Consider the following 18,972-nt stretch of genomic DNA (forward strand, 5'->3'; position numbering starts at 1 on the left):
CATCAGTGAATTCAACCAAACATTCAAAGAAGATTTAATACTTATCATTCTCAAACTCTTCCAAAAGAAAATTGTTTAGGAGGGAATGTTTCCAAACCAATTTACAAAGACAATATTAACCTGATACCCAAATTAGACAAAGACACCACAGAAAAAGAAGATGAGGAGGAAGTGGAGGAGATGAGGAAAAAACAAAACAAAACATTATAAGCCAATATACCAGGAAAAAAAAAAAAAGACACAGAAATCTTTAACACAATATTAGCAAACAGAAGTTAACAACACATTAAGATCATATACCATGATCAAGTGGATTTATTCCAGAGATGCAAGGATGGTTTCAATATTCACAAATCAATCAACATGATAAACCACATTAATAAAATGAAAGTTAAAAATCATACATCCATCCCAAAGAGATGAAGAAAAAGCATTTTACAAAATTCAACATTCACTTATGATAAGAATTTCAACAAAGTAGGTATTGAGGGAATGCAGCTCAACATTATAGAGCTATATATAGCAAGTCCACAGCTAACACCAAACTCCATGATGAAGAGCTGAAAGTTTTCTTTTAAAATCAGGAACAAGATAAGGATGTCTATTCTCTCTCCTTTTTTCAACTTAATACTGGAAGTCCTAGCCAAAGCAATTTAGTAAGAGAGAACTAAAAGGCATCCAGATTGAAAGGAAGAAGTAAATCTGTCACTATTTGCAGATGACATGATGCTATATATAAAAGACCCCAAAGACTTCACTATAAAGCCATTAGAACTAATAAATGAATTCAGTCAAGTTTCAAGATACAAGATTAACACACAAAAAACCCACTGCATTTTCATACACTAATAAGAAACTATCAGAAAGAAAAATCAAGAAAACAATCCTATTTACAATTGTATCAAAAAGAATAAAATACTTGGGAGTAAATTTAACCAGAAGTGAAAGACCTGTACTCTGAAAACTGTAAAACATTGATGAAAAAAGCTGAAGACACAATGAATTGGAAGAATTAATACTGTTAAAATGTCCATGTTATCCAAAGCAATCTATAAGTTTAATGCAATTGCTACCAAAACCCCAATGGCATTTTTCACTGAAGTAGAAACAATCTTTCTAAAATTTGTATGGAACTACAGAAGACCTCAAATATCCAAAGCGATCTGGATCAAGAAGAACAAAGTCAGAGGTATCACATTCCCAAATTTCAAACTATATTACAAAGCTATATAATCATAACAGTATGATATTAACAAAAAATAGACACATAGATCAATGGAAGAGAATGGAGAGCCCCAAAATAAACCCATGCATATATGGTCAAGAGAGAAGGCAAGAATATACAATGAGGAAAGACTAGTCTCTTCAATGAACAGTATTGTGAAGACTAGACAACCACATGCAAAAGGATGAAACTAGACCACTATCCTACCAAATATTCAAAAATCAATTTAAAATGGATTAAAAGCTTGAATGTAAGACCTGAAACCATAAAACTCCTAAAAGAAAACATAAGCAGTAAATTCCTTGACATCAGTCTTAGCAATGTTTTTCAAATCTGGCTCCAAAGATAAGGGTAACAAAAGCAAAAATAAACAAACAAGACTACATCAAACTAAAGAACATCTGCACAGCAAAGGAAACCACCAACAAAATGAACAGAATGGGAGAAGATATTTGCAAATCATATATCTGATAAAAAGTTAATATCCAAAATATATAATGAACATATGCAACTCAATAACAACAAAAAAATCCCATTAAAAAATGGAAAAAGGATCCAGAAATGGAAAAAGGATCTGGATAGACATTTTTCTGAAGAAGACATACAGATGTCCAACAGGAAAAGATGATCACATGACTAATCATCAAGGAAATGCAAATCAAAGCCACATGATATATTACCTCACACCTACTAGAAAAGCTATCATCAGAATGACAAGAAATAACAAGCGGTGAAAAGAATGTAGGAAAAAAACCCCATATGCTGTTGGTGGGAATTTAAACTGGTACAACCACTATGGAAAACAGTACTAAATTTCTTCAAAAAATTACAAACTACCTTATGATCCAGCAATTCCACAGATGGGTATCTATCCAAAGTAAACAAAATACTGATTTAAAAAAATATATAGGTACCCCTACGTTCACTGTAAGATTATTTACAATAGCCAAGATATGGAAACAACCTAAGTATCCATCAATAGATGAATGTATAAAGAACATGCAGTACATGTCTATACAATGGAATATTACTCAGCCACAGAAAAGAATAAAATCTTGTCATTTGTGACAACATGGATAGACCTTGAGGGTATTAGGCTAGATGAGATAAATCAAATGAAGAAAGACAAATACTTAATAATTTCACTTATAAGTGGAATCCAAAAAAAGAAGGAAGGAAGGAAAGAAAGAAAGAAAGAAAGAACTAACAAATAGAACAAAACAAAATCCAGATTCATAGATAGAGAACTGAGTGGTGGTTGCCAAAAGGTGAGGGGGTTTTAGGGGTAGTATGGGTGAAGGGAATCAAGAGACACAAATTTCCAGTTATAAAATGAATAAGTGATGGGGATATATGTACAGTATAAGGAATACAGTCAATAATATTGTATCCACTTTATATGATGACAAATGGTAATTAGACTTATTGTGGTAATCAGTTTATAATATATACAAATGTTAAATCATTATTTGTATACACTAAACTAATAATACTGTATGCCATTTATACCTCAATAAAACCATTTTTTAAAAATCAATTTTTTATCACATCATAAATACATCTTAATAATACATCTTAATAATCTATATTAAGATGTTGAATGTCTTTGGACAAATTTTCTGAATTCAACTAAAACATTATTTATTATCAACACAGAGTAGATAAGATAAAATTAATACATTCTGAAATAGGAACCAGAGTAAAGGTAAAGCATAGGAAATGCAAAGAAAAATTAATTAAGAAAGCTCAGAGATCATAACTTGGAGTCTTATCAGAAAAGAGGAAGGGGTAGGGTACCTGCCTGACTCAGTCAGTAGAGCATATAACTCTTAACTGCAGGGTTATGGGTTCAATCCCTACTTTGGGTGAAGAGTTTAGCTAAAAATAAAATAAAATAAAAACTTGAAAGAAAAGAAGAAGGGGAAGTTAGGTCATGCTGACTGAAGACAAATGTCAAATTGTCTTAGGTATTACTAATGCAGAGAAAAGGAAAAAAATCTAGAAAAATAAGCTAAGGTCATGGGTAGAGGACTCTGAATGACAGGGTAACATGCATGCACCATAACTTACATAGTCATTGGAAATCTACTCCTAATATTAGAGTACAAGAGTGACAGAGTTGCGCTGTGGAAAATTTATCTACAAGGATGGGTAAGTGGAAAGTGACACGTAGCAAGAATCTAATTACATGGGTATTAAAGTAATGAAGATGAGCAATAATCAGGATGATAGGATGGCAAAGGAATGAATGACCATGAGGGTGATGAGCCAATGTAGAGGGTAAAATCTTTACAAATTGGCTTCTAAGGGTGCCTGGGTGGCTCAGTCAGTTGGGCTTCCAACTCTTGATTTTGGCTTGGGTCATAATCTCAGGGTTGTGAGGTCAAGCTCCAAGTCAAGCTCTGCACTGGGAATAGAGCCTGCTTAAGATTCTCTTTCTTGAGCCACCTGGGTGGTTCAGTTGGTTAAGCAGCTGCCTTTGGCTCAGGTCATGATTTCAGGGTCTTGGGATTGACCCCTCAGCAGAGCCCTCAGCCCTCAGCAGAGGGCCTGCTTCTCTCTCTCCCTCTGCCTGCTGCTCTGCTTACTTGTGCTCTCTCTCTACCTCTCTGTCAAATAAATAAACAAAATCTCAAAAAAAAAAAAAAAAAAGATTCTCTCTCTCCCTCTCCATCTGACCCTCCCCTGGTCACTTTCTTTCTCTCTCTAAAAAAAATAAATACATACATACATACATACATAAAAATAAAACCAATTTTTTAAAAAGAGCTGGCTTCTAATTTTAAAAAGGGTCTAAGACTAAAGAAACAGACAGGAGTAAGTATATGCTTCTCTCATTAACAGAAAGGAGAATCTCCAGAAGAGATGTTATCTGGGGCATAAAGAACGAAAAGGTCATTCTGGGACATGCTAAATTCATTAGGTTAAAAGATATCCAGTTATGTATCAAATAAAGAAAAATAAATGTGAGTCTGAAGACTGGGTTAAAGAAAGAAATCATTTGGGATCTGCTGATATAGAGTCGATGGCTGAAGTCATGGATGTAGCTGACACAGAGAACCTAGAAGAAGTCCACCTCCTGGGGGAGGAGACACGAAAGTGTCCAGAGAAATTGGCAGAACACCTAGCCAAGTATACACCAAAGATGAAGAGAATTTCAAAAAAGCTGCCATGAACAAGAGTGTCAAATTTTAGAGAAAAAAAGGAAAAGAAGAAAAGACTTTGCAATTAGTACAACACCGGGAAACACTGGATGACACTTTGCTCTACGAACAGTTTCAGCAGGAGGAGGAAGACAGAAACAAGGCCGGGGTGGGGTTATGGCATGAGTAAGGAGGTACAAAGTATAAGCAACATCGTCCTCTAACTATTCCACATGTACAGCATGTCCAGATATACAAAAAACCCTTTAAAAAATAAATGATTAGAAATCAAATCAGCAACTCAGCAAAAATAATAATATTAATAAGGTTTTACCTTCTTGTGATTCTTGTAAACATTTCTGTGGGCAAATCCCTTTCCACAAAGCTTGCATTTGTAAGGCTTATCTTCACTGTGTATTACTTTGTGGGCGCCCACTTGATCGAGTCTCTTGAAAGATTTATTACAAATCTCACAATTGTAGGGTCGTTTTTCTGTGAAAAATGAGTGGAGACAATCTCATATCTATATAAAGGTAAAGGATAAAAAGGGAAATAGCCTTACCTTACACTACTTCTGAGGGATAAGTCAACCAAAACATGATTAAAACAATTGAGAAAAAGAATCTACTTACCAATCCATTTCTGTTAGATATAGGAGCCTATTCACAAAAGAAATGTGAGCTAGTTCTCTTATAGACTCATATTGTAAACTACATGCATAAAGCAGCTGAGATCTAAGGATAAAATTTGAAATCAAAGAAAAAACCCTACTTCCAGATGAAAAATCCACTAGTAGGTGTGAGTTTAAACCAAAGTCACAATTCTAAATGTCAAGAGTGGCCTGACAGTGATAAAAGTAACAGACAGACCTGCCTCCTACTCAAACAAGTGGACCCCATATGGGCACAGCTTCAATTCTCAGCAGAATTGACACACTTAGGTTGTTGTATAAAATCCATATTTGTGCCATGTTCATGTAATGTTGATCACCAGATTTAAAAACCACTGTTTGTTTCAAACAAAGCATATCTGAACAGACCCCGGGTGTCTGATCTCCTATTTTCATTTGTCAAAAATATCTATATCTGTCTCCAAGAAAGTGGATATTCAAAAACATTCTGACTTCAATGGCCTCCAATGACAGACATTCTAAACCACAGAAAGATACTTCATAAAACAAAATTTATTCTCAGACCTAATTTTTGAAAAATCTGTTTAACAGACCTATTACTCAAACTTGCTTAAAGTGAAGCTGTAGCTTTAAAAACATATTCTCAAAATGCATTTATAAATTTCTCATTAACATTTATCAGTACCTTAGTTAGAATATAAAAATATGTAGAAAGGTAGAAACCATAATTGCTGAATTCCTCCTAAAATTCAAACACTGCACTAGCACAATACATGATGATCTCATTTAATCTTCACAGCAAATTTGAAAGGTAGGATACCTTTTCACAGATAAAGAACAGAATCTAAGGTTCAAACAGGAGTAGATTAAAAATTAAATGGTGACTCTGAAGATTTTGTGTATCATTTAGTCCAATCACCTTGGCTTTATAAACAAACAGGTCTAGAGAGGCTAAGTAACTTGTTCAAAATCACATGACTAGTTAATGACCAATCTAGCACTAAGGGCCAGGTTTCCTGATTACTACTCTCAGAGCTCCTGAAAATGACAAAGTGAATCCTTCACAGTGATTTCAATTTGAATGGAAAATATATATTTTACCTGAGTGAGTGATCATGTGACGTTTTAGCTGATTAGCTGAAATAAATTTCTTCATACATTCTTGACAATCAAATACTTCATGAATCTGCAAAAGGTTAAGTGGACAGTTAAGTCAACTGTCAAAGCCAAATAAATTAGAGCAAAAGTATAAACATGTGGATAGCTGTTACTGTAATATCAATGTATTACAATTCAGCCCTAATTTGTTCACAGTGTCTTATATAAATTGAAAATGCAATGAACATGTTACCAAGTAAAAACATCATTAAAAGAAAATACAAGATTGGAGAGGCACCTGGATGGCTCAGTTGGTTAAGTGTCGGCCTTCAGCTCAGGTCATTGATCCGTCCTGGGATCTGTCCTTGCATTGGGCTCCCTGCTCAGTTGGGAGTCTGCTTCTCCCTCTCACTCTCCCTCCCCACCCTCTCTCTTTCTCTCAAATAAATAAATAAAATTTTTTAAAAAGGAAATAAAATACAAGATTGCAGCACACTATTTAAATATGTTAAATAGCTGACCCATTTAGTGCATATTACATTTCTACACTCTGTAAAAAGTTATACCTAATATCCATTAACTCTCTGTTATGCACAAATTTAGATTTGGAAATATGTAACCTATAGGTAATAAGATTCCCTTTACAGTAGTCAAACTATTTTATATTTAAATATATATAGTACAGAACCAAACATGAAAGGCAAGAAGATACATGAAAAGCATACTTGAAAGGCAAGAAGATACATGATTCTGAAAGACATTTAGCTCACAGTGAGATTCTTACATGACAGGAAGGCCACAATAAAAAGAAAAGCTCAGGGTGCCTGGGTGGCTCAGTTGGTTATGCCACTGCCTTCGGCTCAGGTCATGACCCTGGAGTCCCGGGATCGAGTCCCACAGAAGGCTCCCAGCTCTGTGGGGAGTCTGCTTCTCCCTCTGACCTTCTCCCCTCTCATGTTCTCTCTCACTCTCTCTCTCAAATAAATAAATAAAATCTTTAAAAAAAGAAAAAAAAGAAAGAAAAGCTCAAAAACCATAATGAGTAAGAAGAGGAGGAGCATAACCTTAGCAAACAACTGGCTAAATAATTATTATAATTGGATATTAAATTTAGCTTTCCCTCCCAGACGCTACATCAGAGAAATCATATAGGTGGTATGAAAAAGTAGAAGCCCAGTTTATGATCAGAAACAATGCACAAAGTTCTAAAAGGAATGTACTGCAAGAAGTCTTGTATGAGAAATATCAACCGCCCCAATGACAAAAGCATCTTTGTTTTGCCAAAGATTCAAAAATAGTGCTTTTGTTTCAACCTCATGAAAGGTAGAGCTCACAATACTAAACATCAGAGAAGCAAAGGCCCTTCCACAGAAAGCCGGGTACTATGCTTATCCCTGCAGAATAAGTAGGGCCCCTGCAGAGAAATCAAGGCAGAGGACCATGAACTGGAACAGCAGTGAGTCATGAGGGGAGGCTTGGGTTGCATTCTAGTGAGTGACTCTCTTGATCTAAGTGGCCATGAAAGAGCTCAAGATAGAGAGAGTAAAAAGAAAGGATAAGGCAGGGAAACAAAAGCTAGGGGAAAGTTAACAGAACCCAGGTCTGCAGTCTGTGCCTTAATTCTGTGCTCAATCACACGGCAGGTCTGAGACTGCCTACCCACCCTCTGCTTCAGTCAGCCCTGACTCTTGGTGAGTCAGTTACCTCATCTGTGAAGAGCAGAGAAAAGGTAGATAAACAAGGCACAGGCAGAACGATGTCATTCCACTGGAGTCTAACTTACATCCCCACTTACATACAGTGCCACCTCATCTCAGTCAGTGAATATATGGAGTCCAGAGAGTTCTAGGATTCCTCAGAAAACAATGTGGGCTCTGCACAAGTACTCAGAAAGCAAGAACTATGCAGTACAGAAGAAAAACTTTCAGGCTGAGCCATTTTAAAGACAGCCTCTTCAATCATCAAAGACCCTCACCATGGCTTTAGTTGAACAACTATATTTAAGGAGCAATGATATTATGGGTAATGTCTATTTAAAGACAGTATGAAGAGATTCTTATGCTTAAACTCTTTGTTTCTGTAAGATGTGCCTTTTATAATAACAACATACCCTTAAAAAAGATGATGTGCCTTCTAAACCACACATAAATGAAAATATATTTAGTTTATTTTCATTTTAATATGAAATTTATATTAATAACTAACTTTTTAAAATTATTCATCCATATATAAAATGTTAACTGTTAAATAAAATACTGCAGCATAGTACCCATACTTGTTCACTTCTTAACTCTAGTGGCTCCTGAAACATGAAGTATTTTTAAAGGTTCAATTGAACTGATTTTCCATAATCACAAAATAGAATTTTTACTGTACAGGAAAGCATTTTTGTATTGACTATCTTACTCACAGTGGAAAATTCAGGTCGAAGCTATGTTTAAAAATTCCCAAAAACTGAATAAAACAATCAGATTTCAAGTGAAAAGGACAGGTAATAACACCATTTATTTATGCCTAATGCTAAATAAAGCACAATTTTCAAAATCTCCAGCTTACTAATTGATATGGTGGGTAATAACTTACAATCTGAAGTCCCTAGTTAGATCATTTTCAAGAAGGATCATAATATGTCTAACTGTAACACAGGATAGTACAGTAATTAAGATACCAGTCTAGATTATGATGTAATTTGGCATATTCATAAAGCACCCTCTACTGGCAAGGGAAAATACTGCAACCAAACTCTATTAGACATTCAACATAGCAGGGGTTAAGAGTCAAAAATGGTAGTCAGTAAAAGCTGCCTATGGGTTCTGAAAGGCTAAGTTAAAGGAGCCATGCTAGAATGAAGTGCCACATTCACCTAATAAGTTAATAGCATTTTGCAGAGATAACTTGGGTGCTGTGTTCTACCACCACCAGGTAGTATTTAGATCTGCCAAAATATTCCTTGGGGAAAAGATTCTTGTATTATGAAAAAAATAAATGGAAAGTAGAACATTTTTCAGAAATATACCCTACAACCAACTTTGCTGAAACATTCTATTGGGCAAAATCTTTAATTTAGCAAAATATCTTACACTTCAACTTCTTAAGATTTAAACAGACCGGAAATACATACAAGTATAAAGATATTAGAAAATATCTATTCAATTGGATTTAATCTTTTTGCCTTGGACCAGGTTCTTCTTCAGAAGCCATGCCAGTGAAGTGAGCAGTACAAGTACTAAAACTGGAATGATACAGTGAAGATAAGCATGGTCCGTGCACAAGAATTATGTACAAATTCTTCAAGTGTTCTATAATTTTTAAACAATCCCATAAGAAAACCATTTGGAAACTGAAAAGAAAAAAAAAAGTTTCATGGTACTCAGAGAAAAAAAAAGTTCCAAGTCACATTTAATGAAAGAGAGAACAGAGACCCCATGTACACGGAGTGTTAGGGACAGAAGAAGATGACACCCACTGTCCTCAGTCTCAGTCCACTGCTTGTTCCATTATTTCTCCCTGAGGATCACAATCACCCAACATATAAAATATAACCTCAGACATCTTTTCCATCTATCTCACGTGTTTGTAGATTAATCCATGGCACATGATTAGAGCTATCAGATTGAATATCATATGAACTTTAAATGTCTGTCAGATTACTTTGGACTATAGCAATATACAAATAAAAAGATAAATTAATTTTGTAAACCACAAGAAAAGTAAAATTTTATATTCACTAGTACCATCTCTTTTCTTCTTCAATATTAAATCACTAAAAGAAAATATTATATGTTCTTAGATATTCTGACAATATGTGAAATTATGAAATAATCATTTCTTTGTTATTACAATATAAGACAATATGATATAGTATGAATTTTTCTAGACTTTGCTATAATAAAAACAAAAATTGCAATTCTACTTTAGTTCTATTGTAAATTCTATTAATGAGGGCTACTGTTGTTAGGGTTAATAACTACAGTGTATTTTTCAGGTTAAATTTCCACATAAAAAGAGTAACTTAGTAAGTTTTATGCTTATTACAAAATGTATTAAATTTATTTTCTGCAAATATAACCATTCGCTCCTGGTAACAACCCTTTGACATACTTGTACATTATTTTTAGTTCTTCAAAAAAATGGAGCTCTTGTTTTTGTTTTGCCAGATTTAACCATAATATGCATCCATTTTAATAGCTAAGTACTATTATAGTGCATATTATAAATGCACAGAACTATATGTTTTCATCAAATATATGGTATTTCCTGAGCAAACAGCAACTGACAAAGCTTGAAACAGGATGAGGTGTTGCAGTGACAGGCTCAACTAGATGTCACACTTTGCACTGGAGAAATATTTCTACTAATTATGAGTGATAAACAACTCAAAATTTATTTTTGCAAGAGCTTACTTTTCTGCATTATTGGTCTTGCATTTTAGAATATGTTAGTATATAAATTAATGACAAAACTCTGTCTCTGTAAGTATAAAAAAAATCAACTAAAAATTTTCATGGCAGACACTATAAATGACTAAAAGATCTTATATTCTGATGAGCATTAATCTTTATCTTACTGACCTTTCTGTGTTCCTGCAGGCCTGATGCCGAAGGACACTTTTTATTGCACACTGAACATATGAGCTTTTTCTTAGGATCTCCTAAAATGAAAATAAAATGCTGTCATGATTTAAATGAGAAAATTAGAAGGAGCATCAGATACAATGTTTCTAGGTGATACATAATTTCTAAACAGGTATTTCATCTTATAATTTCAAAACTTTCAGTGTTATAATTACATCCATTAAACTGCATTTTAAACCCTTTCTTTTTAAATTTGAAAAATATTCAGCATGATATACCACTTTCTACATAAATTAGTCTTTCACCTTTCCATAAACTAATGTAAAATTTTTAAAAGCATGCTTATATGGAAAGTTGTACTTGAAATTAATCAAATGTGTTTATAAAAAAACTTATGGGATTTATTAACTCATAAGTTGATTTTGCTACTTGCTTTAAATTTTAACAGAATATTTCATTTAATCATATGGATTTCTTAAGATGGAATTCATATATTATTCTTTCCAGAACTAGATTCCTGCAAAATCTATGAACATATACTTTCTCATATTAATATTAAAAACCAGAAAATAAAATCAAGTACAATAAAACATTATACTGGCACTCATATTAATATACAAATCAAAACAAGCCCAATTTTGTCTTCCTACATAGTGATTATAGTAGTTCATTTCAAATTTCAAATTTCACAGTGGTTATAGGAATGAAGACTCAATAAAACATTTTTTCAAATATGATGTAATAATAGTACCATCTGCACTACCATAAATAACTGGAGTGGGTTTTTTTAATGTGTAATTAATGAATTTCAAATATACAAAAAGTAAAAAATAATATGAGGAACTACCGTGTATCCATCACCTAGCCCCAGCAATGACAAATCTGACGCTATTCCTGCCTCTACCGCAACTCCATCTCCTCCCCCATTTATCTATTATTTTGGAAAAAAAAAATTATTTTTAAAGTTTTACAGAATGATTTTATCATCTGATTATGTTTATGAAAGAAAAACACTTTTAGAAAAAGAAAAATATGAATTTTGGTCTTATTCTTCAAGTTACTTATTTCAAAAATAATAGCACTATTTTTAGCATGCTGAATATTATAGCCAAGAAAATTTTTCTTAGTGATTGACAAGTAATTTGGCTACTGAGGGAGAAAATTCTCACAAACAAAATCAGTATTCTCTGTACATATAGACTGAATACATGAAGGTCAACTGAGAAAGAATATTCCTTCTTTTCCAGCTCCTACTAGCTGGCATTTCCCTCCTTCAATCCATAATCTTTTATTGCTCTATCTTATCCCTCAAACCAGCTGCCCCTTGAGACTAGATCCTATCCTTTCCAAACAGATAGGTCAGAGGCTGAGGGAGAGAAGAGAAAAAAGAAGTGAGACATCCCCAACCTCTTACTCTTTACTTTACCTCTTACTTTACTTTCATCTTCCTGCCACTGTCCCTCCAGCTATCATAGGCAGTATACCATACCCTCATCCCTACCCTGCAACCTTTCCTTTTCTCCTCATGTCTTTAGGACTAAAATGCCAATTCTTTTGAGAAAAAAAAATTTTTTTAAAGCTTATGACAATTTGCATGAGAGTACAGACAAATGTTATCTCCCATAAATACAAAACCTCTTGGTTTTAATATCCACAGAACCTAAACAGAAGAAAAAAATGGAAGTGGGTTAAGGAAGTCCAGCCTTTCTATGTTTCCTCTGTTTCCTCTTGGATAACTTGAAGGTCCTCACCACTCTACCAGCTTCCCTAGGTTGAAAGACAAGAGCATCTACCAAACCGTAACTACACTTTATACTATTTTAGTTTTGCTATATTCAGGTAAATCTGATTTTTGACTTTCAGATTCAACTTTCAAAAACATTCAGGAACACATTATTTATGATGGTAGAAGATGTATGAGAAATTAATACAACCGTACTGAATACATAGTCATCTAAGTACTGTGAATTTCAGTACAATATGGGTTAGGTATGCTGCCAGGCATTCTACAATCATGTGTATGAACACTGCTTTGCTTTGCTATTCTGAATGTGGAATATTCTTCCTCCAAATGTTTGTGTATCACACCGAAGAAAGGGGAGAAGCAAAAGAGGGGCTATGAATGAGAGACCTATTATGTACTGATCCCAACAAAAGGTACATATAGTAACCTCTAATTAATAATAGTACGTTCCATATTTTGTATGTTTCCACAACATAGAAATATAAAAAAAATCCTTATAAATTATTTCCTACAAAGTCAACATGAATTTCTAGAATCAGTAATATTATAATATTCAAGGCCAATTACAAGAAGCCTCAAAGAAATTACGCTTATAACACAGCCTGAAGACCACATGCCCAATGACAAGAATGCAAGTTTCCAGAGTTTCAGTATGCATCTGGTTTTTTACTTAGTTCAGCAAAGTTAACTTTAAAAATGACATGAAAGATTTGTTATAATACATTGCAGACAAGGATGGAGAAAATTAAGAACAGCATTTTAAACATAACAGCTTAAAAAAAAAAAAACTACGAAGACAGGTCTATCAAAAAGTTATGCCTGCCTTTTGTAAGCACAGGGAAGGCCCAAGTATAATGAATTCAGGAAAATGCCATCTTCCCTAAATCACCCATATATTCTTCAAAAGGAAAAAAACAAGTCAGAACACTGTAAAGTCCTACTGAAAGCATCCTGAAGCTGTATTTTGCAAGCCATCCGTTCTACTGCTTAGAACTTCCATACAGAGCTCAGACGTAGTACGAGGCCCACCCAGGGATGCCAAGTGGGAGCCAGCAGTCACACTCATAATCGCTTCTATATAACTTTAACATTAAAGGAGATACTTTTTGGACAATGAACATAGGATATGGAGGCTTAGTACTGATTATCCTGTTTTCACGCATGTGAGAATAAACAAGATAGAAGAAGAGAAATCCACTTTCCCCATATTCAGAAAGACATCTTTCCTTACATTTCCCAGAAGCCAAGGGCAAATGTAAACACATGAGAAAAGCGTAGGTACAGACAGATATGAGGAGTTCCACAAAGGTCGTCCTCCTTTAAGGAAAAGACACCGAGGAAGCGAAAAGTTAACTCTGACAATACAGCCATCTGTTCAACTCGGCGCCATAGATTTGGTCCCTGAGCCAAAATACATTTACCATGTGCTAAACAGATACAATCTAAGTGACAGTCAACTGTTGTCTTTGTTTTATTGTTTAGCTTCCCATTAGAAGGCATTCAAATAGTATCTGCTTTATTAATTCAAATACATTCAATTCCCATGTCAAAATGCAATAATTTTCTCCAATATAGAAGAAATATAAATTTAAAAAATGGAATTTTACTGTAAAAATATTAAGGCATGAGAGCATTACGCAATAGTTTTAAAATATGTTTCCGTAAAGAGAAATTTCGTATTTCACCTGTAAATTGTCACAATATTAATTCTTAATACACCTCCCTACAAGCGCCAGTAGGTTCTAGCTTAGGTTTCCAGCTATGATTACTTTAGACATAGGAAAAATGACAAATACTGCCGAAATCAACTTGAACAAGAAACAGTGTTCAGTGAAAGAAAAAAGTCCCCTGCCAGAGCTCCACATCTGTGTGAGTCCGATGGAAAAGCAAGCTCTCTTCTTGAGAGCAAGAATTAAAAACAGATCACTGCAGCCCAGGGAGAGAAGGCCCCTTTAAGAACGACCCTGCAGGGACTTCTCACCAGCATGGACATTTTCCTGGTGTCTTCGGAGAGCATCCCTGCTCTTCAGCCTCTTCCCACAGCTGTCGGCCTTGCACACAAACCGGGCATCTCCCCGGCAGGTCTCCTGGTGCTGCTCAAAACTGCAAGACAACCAGGCAAGGGGAAAAGGGAGAAGAGATGGTGAGGCCATACTTAACTAATTATTACATCATGGCCAAGCTTTTGCAACGCGAGCTCTGTAGCAGTTTCTGGGTCATTTCATGCACTACCTGGGCAGGTAAAAAGGAAACACTTAAATTCCCATTGCAGCCTCGTGATACTAAGTCACGACAAAGCATGGAAAGCGCGCATGCTAAAAATGACCCACAATTAAGTAACAGCCATCTGAGAACTCAAGACACAAAACCTCGATGCTGAACTGAAGGAAGAACTGCAAACAGAGCACTGAAAGCTTCGTGAAGATTCCTTCAGACTGCTTCTCGCCGGGCACTGAAGAACACTGAGGGAAGACAGAAAAAAAAAAAAAAAAAAAAGAAACAAACAAATAAATAAATAAAAACTGGAAATGTAAGACAAAAACTTAAGAAAATCTCTCTAAACAGAATTATATTTGTGATCTCTGTTTTCACTCTGTCTTTTGCCCTGTAAAATTTTGATCAGTACCTCATTTCATTGTAAGACCCAGCTCAACAAAAGTATATTTGGTATAGATTCAATAAAAGCTGACTGGACTGCAGGTTTTTTGTTTTGTTTTAAAGATTTTATTTATTTGACAGAGATCACAAGTAGGCAGAGAGGCAGGCAGAGAGAGAGAGGAAGGGAAGCAGGCTCCCCGCTGAGCAGAGAGCCTGATGCAGGGCTTATCCCAGGACCCTGAGATCATGATCTGAGCCAAACGCAGAGGCTTTAACCCACTGAGCCACCCAGGAGCCCCTGGACTACAGTTTTAATTTCTATTCACTAAAAAGTATATAGCCCATGCTTTTTTTTTTTTTTTCCCCAAAAGCCTATAACAGAATTTCCAAATGTTTAATCTATTGCTATTATAAAAGTTCTTTTAAGTTTTGAGCAGAAATTCTTCATCGCAAATTTCATAAGCAACGCGGATGCATATAATATGTGAAAATTATCTTACTATAAAATATAGCATGCTTCAGAATTTTACTTTAATGAATAAAAAAATGAAATAGTAAGTCTCTATTAAAGATTTCTTGCTCATATACAAAGTGACTTTATTTTTTTTTTAAGATTTTTATTTATTCGACAGAGAGAGATCACAAGTAGGCAGAGAGGCAAGCAGAGAGGAGGAAGCAGGCTCCCCGCCCAGCAGAGAGCCCGATGCGGGACTTGATCCCAGGACCCTGAGATCATGACCTGAGCCGAAGGCAGAGGCTTAACCCACTGAGCCACCCAGGCAGCCCCAAAGTGACATTCTTAAAATAAAAATACATGTATCTACCTCTCACTTTTAATGAGTGTAAAATATTTAAGTAAAAAGACAATATGCTATTAATATAAAGTCAAAATAATAAAGGATGCAGAGCAATGTGTGGGATCATTTAATGCATCTTAATGTCATATCCTATACTTATTCATCTTTAAATTGTTCCTCTTAGTTGTCATGAAATAAACAGTGCTTCTTTTCCAAAATGTCCATTTCCTTGATACTCTGAACTCTCTCCATTTCTTAAACTTTTCTTTTACTGATTTCTGAGAAGATCAAACGTAGACAACTGAAACTTGATCTGTAACCTCAGAGCACTAAATTTTGCATAACTGAACTTCAGCTTAGTAAACCAGTGAGCTTGATATTTAATGGCAAATAATTAAATGGACAAAGACTTATTAGCATAAACAATGCTCATTCGGTGAAGTTCATAATCAGAATGTTTCAAAATCAACATACTAAACTAAGATAAGTTAACGACAATGACAACATAGAATATTTACTATCTTCCTCCCTCCCTATCTCTTTCTGACATGCACACACACGCACATGCACAAGTTAGAAACTGTAAAACAAATTAAATGGAATAGTTAAAGAAGTATTAGCTTATAATTTTAATATTCTTTGCTATACGCACTGTCTTTGCAAAGCCTGCTTAACTGGGAATTTCTTCCCACAGTCCTTGCACTTAAATTCTTTCTCCTCAGTAGGTTTTTGGTGCAATGTCTGAAGATGCTCAGCAAGAATTTCCTCGCTGGTAAAACTCGAGTCACACTGGGGACAAGCATAGTCCTCTTTACGGCCAAGGCAATCTGCACATTGACAAGGAAACAGATTTATAAGACAAAAATTAAGAGCCAAGAATTGCTCAATTTTAGCTTCATTTTAAAATCAAAATTGTGTTTAACAATATCAGAATAATAAATGCTTATCTCTATGAGTATTAATAATATTGTCCATGAAAAATAATAGGAAGTGTTACTAGAGAGAAATACATTATCATTTAATTCCTTTCTCATGTTCCAGCAAATTAATACAAAATAAATATCAATTGTTAATTTACCCTAAAATGTTCACTTTTCACATCAAAGAGATATTACAAACTTTGAATGAGAAAGCAAAAACTTTCCATAAGACAGGTCATCCTGAGTTCACTGAGTACACAAGGAGAAAAAAATCCAACCAAGGCAAACTACGTGGAATCACCAAGGGGAATGTCACATACATGTGAAAAAGACCAAGGTCATAAAAACAGCACTCATTATGGTAGGTGTAGTGAGGCTCCACTGTGTCTCTGGCTTGTCAGTCCCTATGGACCGTCACAGATCCACCCAAACTTCTCAAAGTACATTATTTACATTACAGATTTTTTTCCTGTATTAAAGTTTTATTAAATAAAATGAGATTTAGAAAATTTAGAAAATGTGAAGAAAATAAAAATGACCAAGAACCCTGTAAGGAAGAGAAAACCACTTAATATATTCTCAAGTCTGATTTGTCTTTTATCTATTCGTATCTTCCGCACAGTCTGATAATTACATTTATGATCATACTTTTTATGCAATTCCGTCTGTTTCTTTTTTCCATTCAACATTTTCTCAATTAAAAAAAATAGCATACCGTATTATTTAACTAAACTCTCCATGGTTTGACATCTGAGTGGATTATTTGTTTCTTTTGTGTTGTGGGTTTGTTGATCTATGTTCTGGGTTTTTACTGGGCGAGTTGCTTTTATTAATAAAAACTAATTTCTAAAATAAAAATAGCAATAATATTAATAATGTAAGTACCTGATTCATACGTTTTAAGTCTCTTTAAGTTTCTGTTGATTATTTTTACAAAAGTAATGGAATTTGGTATTTGTTAACTGAAGAAAAATCAGGATGATAATAAATAAGCAGGAGACTAATTTTTAAGCTAAAATAGTGGACACAATAATAACATGCCCAAGGGGTGTGACATTAAAAAAGTAAATACTGGGGTGCCTGGGTGGCTCAGTGGGTTAAGCCTCTGCCTTCGGCTCAGGTCATGATCTCAGAGTCCTGGGATCAAGCCCTGCATCAGGCTCTCTGCTCAGCAGGGAGCCTGCTTCCCCCTCTCTCTCTGCCTGCCTCTCTGCCTACTTGTGATCTCTCTCTCTCTGTGTCAAATAAATAAATAAATAAATAAATAAATAAAGTAAATACTAAAAGTACATCATAGGAAATAGTCAGCAATATTGTAATTCACATAAATAAATAAATACCCCTCAAAAAGAAAACACAGAATAATCAGAAATAGTCGCCATCACCCAAAATCTGAAATGCAAAACTGCAAAATGCATATTTGAAAGATAGAAAGTCTGTCCTCATCTTCCCCTTAAATAATCCAACTAAAATAAAAAAACACAAGCAGAGGCTGGCAATGCTGGGAATCCTTATACTTTCTCAGCCAGTAACATACAGTTTGAACAGGAAATTCATATGAAACACATTACGACCATGGTGACTAAAGAAACTAGTGTCACTTCTGAAATGGCTTTGCTAAACAAAATGGAAAAACACCCTCTGGTAAATTTCAGCCCATTACAAAATGTGAATACCTATAACATCATTCATATTTCTTTCAAACCCCAGAAGGAGTAAAACACAACATAACAGAAACGAGTCCCAATAATAATTGATTATTCCCCAGCAGATGGCAAACAAGCGACATCCCTGGATTGCAGGCCTGATCAAAGCGGGTCAGACCTACAGTCCACACACTGTTTCTGGTTACCCAGCTGAAACAACCTAACAGTTCTGCAGGCCTCTACAGTTAGAACAGAAAGAGATTTTCAGAAGCTCCAGATTCTCCAAGGATCTCTAACAAGAGGGAGGCAAGGAATAATCCCAGAGGGTCCATCTAGCAGTGCCTTCTGGACACCTCTGCACTCGCCCTTCCCCATGTGCAGATGAGAACGTAACGTCTCCAAGAGTTAGAGACTTGCTCAGTTACAAGACTGACTAGTGGCAGATTCAGGGCTGGAGTACAAAATTCCTCATTGCTCACCACCCCAGACATACCAGGGAGAGCAGTGAGAGCCAGGAGCTGGCAGTGACCTTAGCTGTCCTATAGGGTACATCTATCACCCACGCCCTCCATTCTCCTCCCGCTGGAAGAAAGATG

The 18,972-nt window shown here is 35.1% G+C and overlaps 1 protein-coding gene and 1 non-coding gene across 5 annotated transcripts in view; one reads left to right on the top strand and one right to left on the bottom strand.

Moving 5' to 3' along the window:
- Positions 1-18,972, bottom strand: part of PRDM5 (PR/SET domain 5) — a 229,896-nt gene that overhangs the window by 95,055 nt on the left and 115,869 nt on the right. For all 4 annotated transcript variants that reach the window (XM_047718339.1, XM_047718342.1, XM_047718341.1 and 1 more), the window contains exons 5-10: positions 16,463-16,637; positions 14,785-14,877; positions 14,397-14,518; positions 10,669-10,748; positions 6,101-6,185; positions 4,703-4,860 (exon numbers count right to left, since the gene is read on the bottom strand). In XM_047718339.1, coding sequence (XP_047574295.1) covers positions 4,703-4,860; positions 6,101-6,185; positions 10,669-10,748; positions 14,397-14,518; positions 14,785-14,877; positions 16,463-16,637 — 713 coding nt within the window. The remainder of the gene's footprint in view (positions 1-4,702; positions 4,861-6,100; positions 6,186-10,668; positions 10,749-14,396; positions 14,519-14,784; positions 14,878-16,462; positions 16,638-18,972) is intronic.
- On the top strand, positions 9,303-9,406 carry LOC125094574 (U6 spliceosomal RNA). Its single transcript, XR_007125589.1, has one exon. It is a non-coding gene; the product is annotated as a U6 spliceosomal RNA (small nuclear RNA).

The sequence above is a fragment of the Lutra lutra genome, chromosome 2, assembly GCF_902655055.1.
Source record: "Lutra lutra chromosome 2, mLutLut1.2, whole genome shotgun sequence".
Classification (NCBI taxonomy): domain Eukaryota; kingdom Metazoa; phylum Chordata; class Mammalia; order Carnivora; family Mustelidae; genus Lutra; species Lutra lutra.